The sequence below is a fragment of the Gigantopelta aegis genome, chromosome 10 (assembly GCF_016097555.1).
Source record: "Gigantopelta aegis isolate Gae_Host chromosome 10, Gae_host_genome, whole genome shotgun sequence".
NCBI classification, from domain to species: domain Eukaryota; kingdom Metazoa; phylum Mollusca; class Gastropoda; order Neomphalida; family Peltospiridae; genus Gigantopelta; species Gigantopelta aegis.
Window position 1 is genome coordinate 88,547,526 of NC_054708.1, and position 19,148 is coordinate 88,566,673.

General features: G+C 40.2%; 2 protein-coding genes across 4 annotated transcripts in view; one reads left to right on the plus strand and one right to left on the minus strand.

Annotated features, from left to right (window-relative positions):
• The window catches only part of LOC121383927, a 43,240-nt gene extending 39,687 nt beyond the window's left edge, over window positions 1-3,553 (minus strand). The window contains exon 1 of one of the 2 annotated variants that reach the window (XM_041514024.1): window positions 3,420-3,553. The gene's annotated coding sequence lies outside the window, so the exon portion shown is untranslated. The remainder of the gene's footprint in view (window positions 1-3,419) is intronic. The other variant, XM_041514026.1, reaches the window with a different exon arrangement.
• Window positions 3,554-13,434: 9,881 nt separating this feature from the next.
• LOC121384133 (mannosyl-oligosaccharide glucosidase-like) lies at window positions 13,435-18,523 on the plus strand. Of its 2 annotated transcripts, none has more exons than XM_041514378.1 (3): window positions 13,435-13,937; window positions 14,442-14,668; window positions 15,502-18,523. In XM_041514378.1, the coding sequence occupies exons 1-3, from the start codon at window positions 13,610-13,612 to the stop codon at window positions 17,386-17,388; spliced, it is 2,442 nt and encodes an 813-aa protein (XP_041370312.1). In that variant the 5' UTR covers window positions 13,435-13,609; the 3' UTR covers window positions 17,389-18,523. The 2 variants fall into 2 exon arrangements, with proteins under 2 accessions (XP_041370312.1, XP_041370313.1); XM_041514379.1 differs by having other exon boundaries at window positions 13,435-13,747.
• The last annotated feature ends 625 nt before the right edge of the window (window positions 18,524-19,148 follow it).

Here is a 19,148-nt window from a genome sequence, read left to right on the forward strand (position 1 = left end):
TTAATATTTTGTTTAACACGTATGGAATAGAGGTATTTCACATTCCTATTGCGCATGCGCGCCAAGATAACGTCCCTTGACAAAATAGACTGAAACTAGTCTATTTACAAATTGAGGGGCGTGACAGACAGGTTGTTATGGGCGACTTGAGTAGCTTCGTAGGAGACTTTTAAACTTTGGCAACTAACATGTACATATTTCGAATTAGATGGTATAATGGCCGTAGAAAACGGTCCGCTGAAATTTACAGCGGAATGGTTCAAATTAAAAAGCAGTGCAACAACTTGGACAAAGTCTCTGCGACTCGTACCCGAGGGTTTTGATAACGCCAGATTAAAAGACTATCTCGTAAAAAGTATAAACAAAACATTTGACAGATTCCATAGGTTATGGCATCGATCGATATATATATATATATATATATATATATATTTGAGAGAGAGAGAGAGAGAGAGAGAGAGAGAGAGAGAGAGAGAGACAGAGAGAGAGAGAGAGAGAGATTGAGAGAGAGAGAGAGTATATATATATATATATATATATATATATATATATATATATATATATAGTCAAACCTGTCTTAAGCGGCCACACAGGGGAGTAGATAAACGTGGCCGCTTAAGACAGGTGGCCGCTGAGTACAGGTTGCCACATATATAGTCTTTAAAACATTTTTTGTTGTTTCTTGTTTTACCGTCTGTACTGCTAATTAACGGATGTGTGCTTCACAGTTGACTATAAATCAACTTTTGACATGTTGTCTCCTTCAGAAATAATGCAAATAGAATACATTAAATTAACCGTTCTCCACAAGTTTGTTTTCTTTTTCCATTTAATTATTTAATTCCGACTTCATGCGATGTATTGTTATAGTAAGTGAATCTACAAATGTCAAGCGTAGCCTGCCCAGAGGCAATTAGATGCATGTCAGATTCATACTTCCTTCGTTGATACACAGTGGAGATTTCGGGACTGAATGGGTACTAGTATTTCTGAAGGTGTGAAGATCGGTTATTTGCTGCACCTTATCGCTGTTGTTAAAATATCCCTTTTATAGAAGAGTAAAACTTTACTGTGGCCGCTTAATGCAGGTATGTGTCATTAAATAACTGAACTGTTGGTAGTAGTTTTATTATTATTATTATTATTTTTTTAAATGTAATTTTGTAATTTTGTTCCGTCACACACACGTTATATATTTTATTGAGTATAATCCGAAATGTACATATATTTTCTTTATATACAAAATATATATTTATTTTCTTTACTGTTAATGTGTTTTCCACCATATCTAAGTATACTAGACCGCCCTGTGTAGGAACGTCCTGTACAGAACCGGTAAGGTTTTGGTCCCTTATGCGTTCACTGGCTTCCCTCCTACAAAATGTGCCAAACAAACCCTCGTACTTAGAGCAACATTAAAATCGTTTTCTACGTGAAACGATTACCCACAAACGTTTCCGATATCCATTGGCTGGATATCGATAGAAGGATAACGAATTTCCCGAACATATGCGATTGGAACAGTTAATAATTGAACAATGGTCGTGGCCTCCCATTGCTTTTGCCCCCCAATTTGCAGATAGGTCTATTTTGGCGAGATCTCGCGAAATCTCGCGGTTTGCGTCCTCGAGTAACTCCGCAACGGGCACATGTGCAGTGGAATGAGAAAGATGTCTATTGTTGGGAGGCAAGATCCAGGTTAAACTACTACAAATATTACTTGCTATATACACGTGTTCCCATTACCAATAACACTAGTTATATACACGTGTTCCCATTTACAATATCACTAGTTATATACACGTGTTCCCATTTACAATATCACTAGTTATATACACGTGTTCCCATTACCAATATCACTAGTTATATACACGTGTTTCCATTACCAATAACACTAGTTATATACACGTGTTTCCATTACCAATATCACTAGTTATATACACGTGTTCCCATTTACAATACCACTAGATATATACACGTGTTCCCATTACCAATATCACTAGTTATATACACGTGTTCCCATTACCAATATCACTAGTTATATACACGTGTTCACTAGATATATACACGTGTTCCCATTACCAATATCACTAGTTGTATACACGTGTTCACTAGATATATACACGTGTTCCCATTACCAATATCACTAGCTATATACACGTGTTCCCATCACCAATATCACTAGTTATATACACGTGTTCCCATCGCCAATATCACTAGTTATATACACGTGTTCCCATCGCCAATATCACTAGTTATATACACGTGTTCCCATTACCAATATCACTAGATATATACACGTGTTCCCATTACCAATATCACTAGTTATATACACGTGTTCCCATTACCAATATCACTAGATATATACACGTGTTCCCATTACCAATATCACTAGTTATATACACGTGTTTCCAACACCAATATCACTAGCTATATACACGTGTTCCCATCACCAATATCACTAGATATATACACGTGTTCCCATTACCAATATCACTAGTTATATACACGTGTTCCCATTACCAATATCACTAGATATATACACGTGTTCCCATTTACAATATCACTAGTTATATACACGTGTTCCCATTACCAATATCACTAGATATATACACGTGTTCCCATTACCAATATCACTAGTTATATACACGTGTTTCCAACACCAATATCACTAGCTATATACACGTGTTCCCATCACCAATATCACTAGATATATACACGTGTTCCCATTACCAATATCACTAGTTATATACACGTGTTCCCATTACCAATATCACTAGATATATACACGTGTTCCCATTTACAATATCACTAGATATACACACGTGTTCCCATTTACAATATCACTAGATATATACACGTGTTCCCATTACCAATATCACTAGTTATATACACGTGTTCCCATTACCAATATCACTAGATATATAAACGTGTTCCCATTACCAATATCACTAGTTATATACACGTTTTCCCATTACCAATATCACTAGTTATATACACGTGTTCCCCATCATCCACACTTCAAAATGTCCCTAACAAACCTGTCAAATGAATGTTTTTGGTTCTTTTTAAAATACCATTAATGCATTCAGCAGATTTTTTCATTCGTATATAAACACAGTTTGAAACCTCCATTAAATCAATTGACCGCTTGAAGTAGAAACATATATACAGGACTTATTAAGTGTAAAATATTGCGACTGCAAGCGTGCTTTAGACAGCTGAATCATTCGATCAAGTTCGTTTGACGACTTAACCCGATTTACGAGTGCCGAGTAGGGCGCCTGCTATAATTTACACGAGAGAACATATCGGCTAGCGTTGCGCTGCCGTACCATCTTCTGGCAGTGTCTATCGATCGCAGAAACAAGGCCAGCGCTGCCAAACACAAACATGAACATATTTTCACTTCTACTCACAGTAACGATCTTTGCACATATCCTCTTCAAACATACATCTCTGTTTTCATTAAACGTTTATAAGCAGACGTCCATCCGGGTACTGTTAACGTTACCCAGATCATGGTACCACTACTACCAGTTCTGCTAGTAATATTTTTGGTCTACTCTTCAAGTAATCCGCACATGCGCACTGAGCCACGTCAGTGTTGATATGGTTACGGATATAAGGAATAGTAAGAAAAGAAGATAAATACGCATCAAGCAGCGTGAAATTATTTCTCTCTTTTCGAAACGAAGCTTGGCAGTTAAAATATGTTTGTCATGGAAATCATTCTCAATTAGTCATCAGAATATTATATTTTCACAGAAACAGTTGGAACTTGAGTTTAATTGTATCTACTAATAATTAAAGAACATTTTCTGGCTTTCATATATCTAGACTAGAAGATAACATGACCATTGAAATGTCTTTTCGTTAGCGGGCTTATATATGTACGTGTGTACCTGAGACGCTGGCTACACTCTCATGTAAAACTCTTACACTGTTTGCTGCTGTAGAATACTAACATAGCCATCAGTTCAGTAACATCCCGTGTTTTCCGTATCAACTAATTAACATGGTCACTATGTAAAAAAAAAAAGGTCCCCCACCCCCTTCCACCCGCCCATAAAACAACAAAGAAAACAAAACCGACTATTATATTAATGGGTGGACATCGAATCGTCATGCATTTTTTTCAGTGTTGAAATAGAGAATTAAACAGTTTTATGTGACCTTGTTTAGTGACTGTAGCGAAGGGGCCACAATGTACACCCAAGACTACAGCTTTAACCCAGCGTACGTCACCAGCAATGTGCACCCAAGACTACAGCTTTAACCCAGCGTACGTCACCAGCAATGTGCACCCAAGACTACAGCTTTAACCCAGCGTACGTCACCAGCAATGTGCACCCAAGACTACAGCTTTAACCCAGCGTACGTCACCAGCAATGTGCACCCAAGACTACCGCTTTAACCCAGCGTACGTCACCAGCAATGTGAACCCAAGACTACCGCTTTAACCCAGCGTACGTCACCAGCAATGTGCACCCAAGACTACAGCTTTAACCCAGCGTACATTCACCAGCAATGTGCACACAAGACTACAGCTTTAACCCAGCGTACGTCACCAGCAATGTGCACCCAAGACTACAGCTTTAATCCAGCGTACGTCACCAGCAATGTGCACCCAAGACTACAGCTTTAATCCAGCGTACGTCACCAGCAATGTACACCCAATACTACAGCTTTAACCCAGCGTACGTCACCAGCAATGTACACCCAATACTACAGCTTTAACCCAGCGTACGTCACCAGCAATGTACACCCAATACTACAGCTTTAACCCAGCGTACGTTACCAGCGTACGTTACAAGCAATGTACACTCAAGACTACAGCTTTACTCCAGCGTACGTCACCAGCAATGTGCACCCAAGACTACAGCTTTAACCCAGCGTACGTCACCAGCAGTGTGCACCCAAGACTACAGCTTTAATCCAGCGTACGTGACCAGCAATGTGCACCCAAGACTACAGCTTTAACCCAGCGTACGTGACCAGCAATGTGCACCCAAGACTACAGCTTTAACCCAGCGTACGTGACCAGAAATGTGCACCCAAGACCACAGCTTTAACCCAGCGTACGTGACCAGCAATGTGCACCCAAGACCACAGCTTTAATCCAGCGTACGTGACCAGCAATGTGCACCCAAGACCACAGCTTTAATCCAGCGTACGTGACCAGCAATGTGCACCCAAGACCACAGCTTTAATCCAACGTACATCACCAGCAATGTGCACCCAAGACTACAGTTTTAATCCAGCGTACGTTACCAGCAAGTACATCTAGGCACTTCAACAACCATTGTAACACATTTCCAAATGATTAATCATTTTTACAACTATAGTTATGACTTGAATGCAGTTTATTATTGTTGTGGATATCAGATTCTGTGAATCAAAGGTTTCAGGTCACCGTCCTAATGCGTGCAGTAACTAGAATTTAATTTTACGTCCCAATATATTTAGTTTTCGCACGTACGAAGTTATTTGGATGTAAAATCTAGTTTGGGGTACTATAAACATTAGAATACCAAGACATAGGCACCTACTTTGTAAAGCAGACACAATGTACTTAATATGTAATTTGTCTTGTTAAAGTTACTCGGTTACTGGTTCTCTCTCGGGTCCGGTTTCTGGCTATCCAGAGACGGGACCCGGGACGGATATGCTCGAAACCTTAGTGGTATATGAGCATGATAAAAATTATCTGCTCCGCTCCGCTGTTACTGAAAAACATGTTACGATGGCTGCAAACTCTGAACAACGTATCAGAGCAAATATACGCTTAATAAGACGAGTTGTTTCCCTTTACCAAGACCAAGCGTAACTTTTTGTTCACAGTCAATGTCACCATAAGAAATAATAAACAGATGTAAGCGTTTTTCGTTAGAATTACCCAAATTCAAGCACTTTTCAAATCTGTATGAACCTTAAGGGACTTTAGGGAAGGTTTTATTTTAATACTACACCGTCTGGGTACCGATATATCATCTGTTTACGGCAAATTACGGTAATTTTTGTAACATTAGTTTCCTTTATTTGACTCAACAGAGTGCATATTGTAAAATAATTGTGATATTAGCCTGGACTACAAATCAAGTTTGACTTCCATGGAGATTTACTCATTTTTGTCGGAGTTATTGCACTTGAAAATAGGCGATGTGGAAATTTGTTTTCCGGATTTTTCTTTTTTTTTCAGATGTCCCTGGGATACTGAGCTGAAAGTGTGTGTATAGCTTTATCATGTACTGTTAAAGAGCATGTTTAACATTTATGGCAATTTACCCATTTTTGACAGAGTTATGACGCTTGGAATTGTTTTTCGGACTTTTGTTTTGCAATGCCTGAAGATTTTGAGGTGAAATTTGGTATATAGCTTTATCATGTACTGTTACTGATCAAGTTTAACTTTCATGGTGATTTACCTACTTTTCACGAAGGTTTGGCTCTTGGAATTAAAAGATACAAACAACTGTTAGGTCAGGTAGGGGACATGTACTGCTTTAGCAGTACTCTCAAAATGCTTGTTGTCCCTGCGGTCCCCAACCCCGTTACTGGCATCGTCCACACCTATCAGACACTACATGATTATTGTAACGAAAGCCAGTACCTGTTACCGCGTAATTTGCTGATTTAAATTCTATTGTCATAAATCATTAGGAATGAACACAAATTGGCGTTGGCTAATATCTTGATTTACTAACGGGAACCAAGGTGGCGCACTACTAGCCTACTACTAGCCTACTAGTGTTGGCAAGCTGTCGGGTGAATTCACTCACTCGTTTTTCGCTACTAAAGTTTGCTACACTGGTCTTTACGCTTTACACATTAAAAAGAATGACTACTTCTGGAACCAGTCAAAACAGTTTTCAAAGTTTTGTGAAAACAATCTCTCAGTGAAAAGAAAGATGGAATGAATCTCGACACATTTTAAACTATAGCTATATATTAGATGTCCAATACGGTTACTGCGAAACTTAGTTTATAGGTTAATAGGAATACATGAATGGATTAATGAATGAATGAATGAATGAATGAATGAGGTGATGAATGAATGAATGAATAAATAAATAAATGTTGAAATGAATGGATGAATGAATATTTAACGAAACCCCAGCACAGAAAGCATCGACTATTGAGTATTAGGTTGAGAGGAGGCACCCACAAGGAATTTTTATATGCACTTTTCAACGACAGGAGAACACATACCACAACTTTTAGAATACCAGGTGTGGGACACTGCTAAATTTAACCCCAAACAAATATTAGCCCTAACAATCACTGGGATGAACATTCAAAGATGCAACTAAAAATCAAGATGGACTGGTCTAGGACGTTTAATTTGCGACAAATTGACCTAAACGTAAAAATGTAACGTTGGAACTAAACGTGAAAGTTGGCAATGTCGCCGTCGCCGTCCACGCCAAAATCACTATTTTCGTTCCGACTAACACAAGGGACGTAGCCCAGTGGTAAAGCGCTCGCTTCATGCGCAGGCAGTCTAGGATCGATCCCCGTAGCTATTTGGACTATTTCTCGTTCCAGCCAGTGCACCACGACTGGTATATCAAAGGCCGTGGTATGTGCTATCCTTCGCTACAAATGAAAAAATGTTGCGAGTTTTCTCTCTGAGACTATATGTCAAAATTACGACAAAATTCACATGTCATGTTTTAAACCTAATCGCAAGTTTCAGCAACGAAAACTGCATCGCTGAACGAGCTAGTCTACTAAGAGCCACCTCCAGACACGGTGAAATATCTGTAACGTAGGCCCGCTGATTAGATAGAATTAAAGACACGATTCCGTGACCGAGCATGTTGATACCCTCTGCACGTTCGTCTAGATGTCATTGAGTATCGAGTGTGTCCGGACATATGTTCCACTGCACGTTATACGCAAGGATATAAATGTAAACCCCAACGTTCGAATTGAACAAATAAATAATGGCAACCCAGTATATCTGCTGTAATGAAATTACACTGCCCAGTACAGGGGCGATATTTGATCCAATTGATGAAATTACACTGCCCAGTGCTGCGGGGATATTTGATCCAATTAATGAAATTACACTGCCCAGTGCAGCGGGGTTATTTGATCCAATTAATGAAATTACACTGCCCAGTGCAGCGGGGATATTTGATCCAATTAATGAAATTACACTGCCCAGTGCAGCGGGGATATTTGATCCAATTAATGAAATTACACTGCCCAGTGCAGCGGGGATATTTGATCCAATTAATGAAATAATTTATTTACTACGATTACGGTAACTACACATGGCACCGAATATATGGTTGAGGAATCACGCTGCCGCCACATAATGGTATACTCTTTCCGATTAACAGCAAGGGATCATTTATAAGCAGCATCCCACAGACAAGATAGTACATACCACGGCCTTTGTTACACTAGTTCAGGCGCGTGTACAGGAAATTGTACGGGGGAGGGGGTCAAAACTGACGAGCGAAGTTTTTAGGGAGTCTGGTCATGCTTCCCCGGAAAATACATTGAAACAAGAAAATCTTGAAGTAGGTAGGGTGGGGTGGGGGGTCGACCTTTGCACACACGCCTACAGTTGAGGGCATTGGCGGGGGGAAAATAGCCCTCACGTATAGCTTGTTATCTCAGGTCGACAGCAAATTTTATATTTTATACTTTGGTTATTTGTAAGACAGGGCCCCGTTTTACGAAACGATGTTAGCGCTAAGATCACCTTAAATGCATAACTATCGTATACACTTCAGATGGTCTTAGCGCTAAGATCGCTTCGTAAAACGGGACAGGTCGATTTGAATTAAATAATAACGGGCTATTTAACTGCAATAGGTTACGAGACCTAGATAGTGGGAAAAAAAAAGGAAACCCACGTAGGGAAACCAGTGGATCTTTCCATATACAGGACAGCACGTACCACGACCTTTGATATACCAATCGGTGGGAACGGGGATAGGATTAGGCAACATGCCCACCGCAGGTAATCGATCCTTCAACTCCTCGCTTGTGTTGTACGATTAAAAGGCACACTCGTAGTAATACACTAGTCACAACAAGTTACGGGCCACGTAGACACTGCGTTAGAGAGGGACCACACTCGTAGTAATACACTAGTCACAACACGTCAAGGGTCACGTAGACACTGCGTTAGAAAGGGACCACACTCGTAGTAATACACTAGTCACAACAAGTTACGGGTCACGTAGACACTGCGTTAGAGAGGGACCACACTCGTAGTAATACACTAGTCACAACAAGTTACGGGTCACGTAGACACTGCGTTAGAGAGGGACCACACTCGTAGTAATACACTAGTCACAACACGTCAAGGGTCACGTAGACACTGCGTTAGAGAGGGACCACACTCGTAGTAATACACTAGTCACAACAAGTTAAGGGCCACGTAGACACTGCGTTAGAGAGGGACCACACTCGTAGTAATACACTAGTCACAACAAGTTACGGGTCACGTAGACACTGCGTTAGAGAGGGACCACACTCGTAGTAATACACTAGTCACAACACGTCAAGGGTCACGTAGACACTGCGTTAGAGAGGGACCACACTCGTAGTAATACACTAGTCACAACAAGTTACGGGTCACGTAGACACTGCGTTAGAGAGGGACCACACTCGTAGTAATACACTAGTCACAACACGTCAAGGGTCACGTAGACACTGCGTTAGAGAGGGACCACACTCGTAGTAATACACTAGTCACAACAAGTTACGGGCCACGTAGACACTGCGTTAGAGAGGGACCACACTCGTAGTAATACACTAGTCACAACAAGTTAAGGGCCACGTAGACACTGCGTTAGAGAGGGACCACACTCGTAGTAATACACTAGTCACAACAAGTTAAGGGCCACGTAGACACTGCGTTAGAGAGGGACCACACTCGTAGTAATACACTAGTCACAACAAGTTAAGGGTCACGTAGACACTGCGTTAGAGAGGGACCACATTCGTAGTAATACACTAGTCACAACACGTCAAGGGTCACGTAGACACTGCGTTAGAGAGGGACCACACTCGTAGTAATACACTAGTCACAACAAGTTAAGGGTCACGTAGACACTGCGTTAGAGAGGGACCACACTCGTAGTAATACACTAGTCACAACACGTCAAGGGTCACGTAGACACTGCGTTAGAGAGGGACCACACTCGTAGTAATACACTAGTCACAACACGTCAAGGGTCACGTAGACACTGCGTTAGAGAGGGACCACACTCGTAGTAATACACTAGTCACAACACGTCAAGGGTCACGTAGACACTGCGTTAGAGAGGGACCACACTCGTAGTAATACACTAGTCACAACACGTCAAGGGCCACGTAGACACTGCGTTAGAGAGGGACCACACTCGTAGTAATACACTAGTCACAACAAGTCAAGGGCCACGTAGACACTGCGTTAGAGAGGGACCACACTCGTAGTAATACACTAGTCACAACAAGTCAAGGGCCACGTAGACACTGCGTTAGAGAGGGACCACACTCGTAGTAATACACTAGTCACAACACGTCAAGGGCCACGTAGACACTGCGTTAGAGAGGGACCACACTCGTAGTAATACACTAGTCACAACACGTCAAGGGCCACGTAGACACTGCGTTAGAGAGGGACCACACTCGTAGTAATACAGTAGTCACAACACGTCAAGGGTCACGTAGACACTGCGTTAAAGAGGGACCACACTCGTAGTAATACACTAGTCACAACACGTCAAGGGCCACGTAGACACTGCGTTAGAGAGGGACCACACTCGTAGTAATATACTAGTCACAACAAGTTACGGGTCACGTAGACACTGCGTTAGAGAGTGGCACACCATTCGCTGTGTCAGTGGTATGGAAACACTCTTGTAATTAAATGACGGAATGGTTCACTTGCAGGCATCTCGCTACTTGCCTCATGGATATGCTATCATTCAGACATGGCTCGACCACAGTCCAGAATGCTAAATTTACGTTTTGGTGGCATGGTTATCTGAAGCCAGATTGCCAAAAAATTTATACCTTCCCAACCCTAATCAAACTTAAAAAGTGTTATCGTAACAAGGAAATTTACGTGCATCATGCGCCTAGGCATCATATTTGGTAGAAATGGATAATTTATTCAAGCAAAAAGAGACGCTTATATCGCAAGCCAAAAAAGGAATGACTTTGTTAAAGATTAGAACTAGAAATTTAAATTTACCTATAAACTGTCAGTGACGCATTTTTGATAGTACTATTGTTCCAATTCTATTATTTTCTTCAGAAATATGGGGATTTAGCAATAATCAAAATATTGAACAAATACAGTTAATTTTTTTTAAACACTTATTAAAAGTTAGAAAAAGTACCCCACTACCTATGATTTATGGCGAACTGGGTGTTTCCCTCAGGATATTAATCAAAACCAGAATGCTTAGCTTTTGGGCCTCTTTGATTACTGAAAAAGCTTCTAAAATATCCGCAACATTATATAGAATTATGCTATATGAAACTGCCAAGAATGGATACATAGTTCATAGTGTGTCTCAAATGTTAAAAGATCAATACATACAGCTATGGAATGATAATTTAAATATCTATCCAAAATGTATTACCTATAGAATATTCAAATCAACACATTCATGCGAACATTATCTTTTTCACTTACCGGAGAAATTATGGACAGTCTACATTCAATTCCGGACTAGTAGGCATTATTTACCAGTTGAAACTGGCCGATGGCAAAACATTGAAAGACAAGACAGAATATGTCCTTTTTGTAAAATTTCTCTAGGTGACGAATATCATTATTTATTTCAGTGTCCTTATTATACAAATGAAAGATCAACATATCTAAACAAGTACTGCTAAAACAGACCTAACACTTTCAAATTTTATAAGATATTTAATTCTACAAAGTTATCAACCACAAAGAAATTATGTATGTTCCTTAATGCTATTGACACTGTTTTTAAAAACATGTATATGTTATAATTATATCCAGTGTGTTGTTATATCATATGTATCACGTCTAGAGTACAGTGCTGTCTTTAAAATTATTCTTGTCTAATAATTATACCCATTTATGTATTAGTGCTATTATTATATACCATAATTAATTATTATATAACATAAATTGTTAATAGTACACTGCAGCTGTCTACATATATGTTTGTAAACCACCTCAATGCATCACCGTTTGGTGATCGGAGAGAAATAAAGTTCTGTTCTGTTCTGCAGTTTTCAGGCAGGTGCCCTGTTTGGTCAAAAAAAGAAGTTTTAAAAAGTCAAACAATCTTGGATTTGTTTATGCATATGCCATACGCTTTCTACCGGCAACCAAACAAGCTGCGAGTAAAATGTTCATGTATATGTAATCTAAAATGCTTAATTCAAGTATGTAACCTACTTTTCAGTACATATCACCGCCCCTGATTGTTTAAAATAATAATCGAAAAAGTAAGGAAAACATTTGATACTGGCCCTTAACTTGTTGTGACTAGTATACAAAAGCACAAACTACTCTATAATATGTAATACATTCTGTATGTAAACACACCTGTACATTTAGTATTCAATGTATGCAGCATGTCACAAGACCAAATCTTCATGCATCCACACATTATTATCCCTACAAATAAAACTAAGTTAGCTGTATGGCTTTACTCTCACTTCCGCTTCACCTCCATTAGGCTTTGTTCACACTGGATGATGCGCGGCGTGCGGTACGGCTGTTGCGGCTGACACGTGCGTTCGAGTATTTACACCAGTTGCATACCAGCCATATTTAATAAACTTACTGCAATGCACGTTGTTCTGGGCACACACACCTCAGCTATCTAGACTGTCCAGGACAGTGATTAGTGATTAGTGAGAAAGAAGTCAGTGCATTAGCCTTACACCTACCCAATGAGTCGTTAAACTCGCTCTGGATGGGAGCCGGTACCTGGAGGCGAACACAGTACCTACCCAATACCGCATTTCGCAAGGATCGTTTTGCATTCAGGACAAGTCGACTACCGAAACTTGTGCTAATATTTATTATAAAGATGAATTCCATAAATACAACCGTAATGGAGGCAGCCATCTTTGTTACTTAACACAGTTCTAAGTTAATGAGGTCTAACTATATACCCTTCAAAACAGTTTCACGGGTTTCATTTAGCAAGAAATAATATATGCTGCCGGCTACTTCACTGCGACTAACCCATCCAGTGCAAATGTTCTCACTGGAAAGAATAATTATATTTAGCCAGACCGTACACGTCGCGCCTACTTAAATATCAGTTTTAACTTTTATTAGTAAACGTTAACATTATCGGCAATAGGGATTAATTTGGTACATTGGAACCTTACCGAGGTCTTCCGATACTTCTCTGGATGATTCGGAAAACCTCGGCCGATTACGGATTCCCCGGTGATACACTGTCCTTCCGGTTCCTCTTGTAACTTGCTAGGCTCAGTTACCGGTGATATCACGTTGCAATGAATTGGACATACTATGTACTGTAGACTTGATAGATGACTATTTCGTAATATTCGTAGTATAGTTTGTAGATTAGTATCTTTCATCTGTAGTTGCATTACAAGCAAATCCGGTTGTACGTTATTTAAAATCTGTGCCATGACCAAAGATCTCCGGAGAAGAATACGTCATCGAAACGGACCGGCATCTCCGCCAAGACCTGACGGCGCTAAACATCCAAAACACAAAAGTGACGTGGTCGTTAAAATATGTGTTATTGGTGTATTGATCACAGTAGTGAGTTTATTAGCTTATTACAGATACCAATCTTTTCTAAAACATATTGTCATAACTCCACTGAATTCACCGAAAATCGTGTCTGCCAACAGCTCAACCGCGACGGAAAATGCTGCGCGATTCTGGGGAACGTACAGGTCACAAACCTATTTTGGTTTGAAGACCCGGACACCAAGATCGCCAGTTGTAGGTTTGTATTGTTTGGAATATACATCAGCTTAAAGTCGGACATTAATGACCAGTGGTAAAGCACTCGCCTGATGGCCGATCAATCAACAATTCTTTTCTATCGGTGGACCCATTATACAATTTCTCATTTCACTGAGCGCTCTGTAACTGCTGTAACAAAGGCTTTGGTATACACTATCTTGTCACTAAAAGCTCTCTTGTTGCAAATTAAAAAGAGTAGCCCATGCATGGATTGATGGCAGATAGTTGCCTCTCACTATCTGTATGGTCCTTAACCACAATCTGACTCCATATAACTGTAAATAAAATATGTTGAGAGAGTCATTAAAGAATTTTTTTTTTCTTCTTCTGTTATAGATGATATCATTTTGTAAACTGTTTCAATGGGAGATTGGTTGTGAAATGTTTTGATCATGCACATTGCTACTTCTAGTGTGCATATTATTATACATGAATGTATCACTATATTTTGACTTTATTTTAAAATGTTTCTCTTGTATTTCAGGGTTGATGTGGTTGCCACAGTTCACGAGGAAGATGCCACCACCTGTGCGCCACTGGTGTGACCAGGCCGATGAGATTGGTAAATATGGCTGGCTGGCTCATGATGGAGTACATTTTGGTGTGCAGGAAATAGAGGAGAGTGGATTCGTCTTGAAAACAGAGTTTGTCAAGAGACCGGGAGGTGACCATGGTGGGGACTGGACAGCCAGGTTCACTGTGAAACCAAAGGTAACTGTAGAGTGATGTTTAGTGACACCCCGCAGCCGGTTTAATCAGATGTGGGTCTGATACATGATGCTTATCTTGAAAGCAGGCCATGTTGTTTGTAAAATGTAATACATGTATCTGGTGACATAAAACTTGACATACTGTTAACTAATTAATGGTTCTGAAAATACGACTGTTTCTACATACCCAGAGCCCTCAAAAGTACCCGGTCTCCGGCGGCAAATCGCCGCCTGAAACGGCTTTTGCCGCCGCCTACTTTTCGAGTAAAATTGTTCAGTTGCTGCATTTAATGGATGGTGACTATTTTGCGCTAACAGAGGCCATGAGAATGCATCTCAGAGGTTCGATTTTTCAAATGTTTCTAGGGGAGGGCCCCCAGACCCCCCGCTTTGCCCCCTGCTATCATCACTGTTGTAGCCTGCTACTTCTTAAACTATTGAGGGCGCTGCATACCTGTGGGTGAAGGGGTGTACTTCACACAGGAAATTTATACAAAGTAACAAAGTTGTTGGACTGAAAACAGGGTTCATATAGATTATGGAAAGTCAAGGAATTTGCAAATGTCATTTTCAAGGTCTGGAAAGTCATGAAATATTTAGTTGGGTCATGGGAAAATAAATCCATTGAAAATAAGTTTTTCCCACATTTAGAATACCACAGGAAGAGCGGAAATTTGTGTAAAAACTTTGTAATATCATGTCGATGATAGGAGAAAAATAATTAAAATCCTTTTTATAAATCTTAGTGATGAAATGTGTTTGATAAGGGTGTGTATCAGTTTAGTTGATAGATTGTGGCATGTTTATATTACTGTGTCTCTCTTGCTATTTTAGCTTCCTGACCGTCCGGTAGTGTTATCTCTGATGTTCTACATAGCTCTAGACGGTGACGGTCACCTTGAGGAGTCGTCCACTAAGAAGAGGCTGACGGGGATTCGAGGAATCACACCGGAACTTGGACAGTTTGAGCTGAAATTTCCAAAGAGTGTGTCATCAGTCCAGAAGTTCCACCACCTGATAACGCATGCTGACCGCCTGGATGAGCTGAAGGATGTCCTCGTCAAGTCGATGTCCCTCGACAACTGGGAGAAGTCGAGCAAACTGCCCTACTTCATATTCCATGGCCGCTACGTTCCCAGGGACAGGAAGGCCAACTACATAGTTCACCAGGTGACCGCTGTCTTGCCTCTACAGATGGAGGTGATATTCGAGTCTGGTAGCTACCACAACAGACCCAGTATTTTATCTGGTGATGTTTTTACTACTGAGCTGCACAAATACCAGACTGAGTTTGATGCTAAATTTGAGCGACTCTTTCCGCTGCATGTCAAAGGTTATGGAGAAGAAGATATCTCCTTTGCAAAAGCTGCTCTGAGCAACCTAATCGGAAGTATTGGCTATTTTTACGGGTCCTCGCTAGTTCAGTCTGTGTACAACGAAGAACCAGTGAACTACTGGGAAGCTCCACTTTACACCGGTGTGCCGTCCAGACCGTTCTTTCCTCGTGGCTTTCTCTGGGACGAAGGCTTTCACAATCTACTCATTAGCCAGTGGGATGAAAGTATTTCTGTAGACATCATCGGTCACTGGTTTGATCTGATGAATACTGAAGGCTGGATTCCAAGAGAACAAATTCTTGGAGTGGAAGCCCGAGCTAAGGTGCCTACCCAGTTTATTGTGCAGAGAAACAAAAATGCAAATCCTCCGACATTTTTCTTACCATTAAAAAGCATAATCAAACACAAGATAGAATCCAACACAGTAGAAGACAAAGCGTTTCTTAGTGCCTTGTACCCGAGATTAAAGGCTTGGTTCACCTGGTACAATGTGAGCCAGGTGGGCAAAACGTCGACCAGCTATAGATGGCGTGGACGAGACGAGAAAGCCGTCAAGCAGCTGAACCCGCTGACTCTGACGTCGGGACTGGACGATTTCCCGCGAGCATCCCACCCGAGTGACGAGGAATATCACATAGATCTCAGGTGCTGGTTGGCCCTCGCGTCTGGGGTCATGGCTGACATTGCTCGGTCTCTTGACAAGAACTGGCAGGTGTACGATGCCACACATCGGCGCCTGATGGACAACACCGCCCTGGATGAGCTCCACTGGTCGGAGAAAGGACAGCAGTATAGTGACTTTGGTCTGCACACCGAACGAGTGAGGCTGGAGCGACCAAAACGGCCAGAGAACCTCCAGCCTGGACAGAGACCGCCACCACAGGACAAGGTGCGCACTGTTCAGGAAGAGCCGCACTTACAGTTCGTCAATTCACTTGGTTATGTCAGTCTGTTCCCGTTCTTGCTGAAAATTATAGACCCAAAGTCTCCGAAACTGTACACAGTACTCCGCGATTTGAAAGATCCCGCCCTCTTGTGGTCCGACTATGGTTTACGATCGCTGTCGAAGAGTGCGAAGCTATACAACCGATACAACACAGAACACGATCCACCGTACTGGAGAGGGGCCATCTGGATCAACATGAACTACCTGGCACTCGATGCTCTAGACTTCTACTCCAGGGAGTCGGGACCGCACCAAGACACTGCACGTGCCATCTACAAAGAGCTCAGAACTAACATAGTGAATAACATGATAAAACAATACAGGAGAACTGGCTATATTTGGGAAAACTACAGTGACAAGACTGGGGAAGGGAAAGGCAGTCATCCATTCACAGGCTGGTCAGCACTGGTTGTACTCATAATGGGGGAGAAATATTAACGAATCATTCCAGTTCTAGTTTTAATGTCTTGTTTTATATCATGTGGCTGAACGTTTTGTCCTGTTAAAATCAGGGATGAAGGAAGGAAGGAAATGGTTTATTTACCAATGCACTCAACACATTTTATTTACGGTTATAGTGTCGGACATATGGTTAAGAACCACACTGATATTGAGGGAGGAAACCCACTGTCGGCACTTCATGGGCTACTCTTTTCGATTAGCAGCAAGGGATATTTTATATATGCACTACCCCAAAATCAAGGATGAGGTTAGGGTTTGAGTTGGAATATATTTGTAATAGAAAAATCAACCTTCACGGAGAGGATTCGAACCACTGATTCTCAGAGTGAGAGTCCAGCACTCTACCAACTGAGCTAATGGGGAATTTTCCACTAGTTACTGACAGTAGGAGCACTTTATACCAACACTACTACATATTTGTTCAGCGAAACACTTGTCTGCGTATCGTTATGATCATGTTTGAAATATCTAATTGCCATAGAACCCATATGTATCGGTTACCATCCCTCTGCAGTCAGTTGTAAAGTTAGAAAAGGTTAATGTTTGCATCATTGTGTTATATCATCATCGTCTTATCTGTTAAGTTTTGTTGTTTGTTTCTGTAGTTAGTTGTGGAGCTTAAAGTTTATATAAGAATTATGCAGTTTAATTAATTAAAGGCAGGTTTGTACATTTGATCTATTTAGTAACTCAAGAAGTTACAACCTGAAATTAAATCTAATTTGTAAATACAGAATGTCATGTCCTTTATTCAACCAACTGTGTAGTATTTATATCCCACTTGTTATTTTGATATACATGTATTGTAACTGAATTGTGGCTTCATGTATACTCATGAAAAAAAGTTCCTGTGTTCCAAAATAAAATGGTCTCAAACCAAGTAAATCTTGTAAACAGTTCAAATTTGTGACTAATCTGAACATAATTGCAGCAATCATCATGTTTACAAATGACAAATAAATCTTGAAACAATTTGATATATCCTTCAGTACTGATAAATAAATATATACATATATGTATGTGTGTGTGTGTGTGTATATATATATATATATATATATATATGAGAGAGAGAGAGAGGTTATTACCAGTGTTTTTTGTTTTTTTTAATCATCGGTATCGTATATTGGGAATAAAAATTGTATTATACGAGCATAATACATTACTTTTATTCCTAATAAATATATAATATTGACGATACTGAAACACACAAGTAATAATCTCTTTATCATATAATCTGAAACTTAATACATTTTTGTAAACTGTACATGCAACTTTAATTCCAGTCTGCCATTACTAGATATTCAAATGATGTGACGTGTTGTCTTTTTAAATGGAAATGACGTAATTTTGGATATCCTTACATAAAAATAAACTAGTCTCAACGTTTTTTGTTATCTGAACCCTGAACAGCTTTTAATGTAAGGTTGCTGTTCAAATGTTTTTGAATGGTGACCATGAATGCATACATCAATTACGGAGTGTCACTATAGTACATTTGCTTACATGTCAATAAACCTAGTGCCATGATATCAATTAATTTATATCTCCGTATCCGATCTAATATATGATATATACCTTGTGCAATACATGTACAGGAACCTCTTTCAATGAGTATACATCAATATATATTTATATATATTCATGTAAGCCATAAATCAGAAAGTAACCATTTTCATTTTTAGCCGATACTTTGTTTGTCACGTTAATGTATATTTCTGTGAGACTATCTTGAGCTT

Coding starts and splice junctions, on each gene's coding strand:
- LOC121384133 (XM_041514378.1), top strand. CDS start 13,610: ATGACCAAAGATCTCCGGAGAAGAATACGTCATCGAAACGGACCGGCA. Junction 13,938..14,441: donor ACCAAGATCGCCAGTTGTAG/GTTTGTATTGTT, acceptor CTTGTATTTCAG/GGTTGATGTGGTTGCCACAG. Junction 14,669..15,501: donor GGTTCACTGTGAAACCAAAG/GTAACTGTAGAG, acceptor TTGCTATTTTAG/CTTCCTGACCGTCCGGTAGT.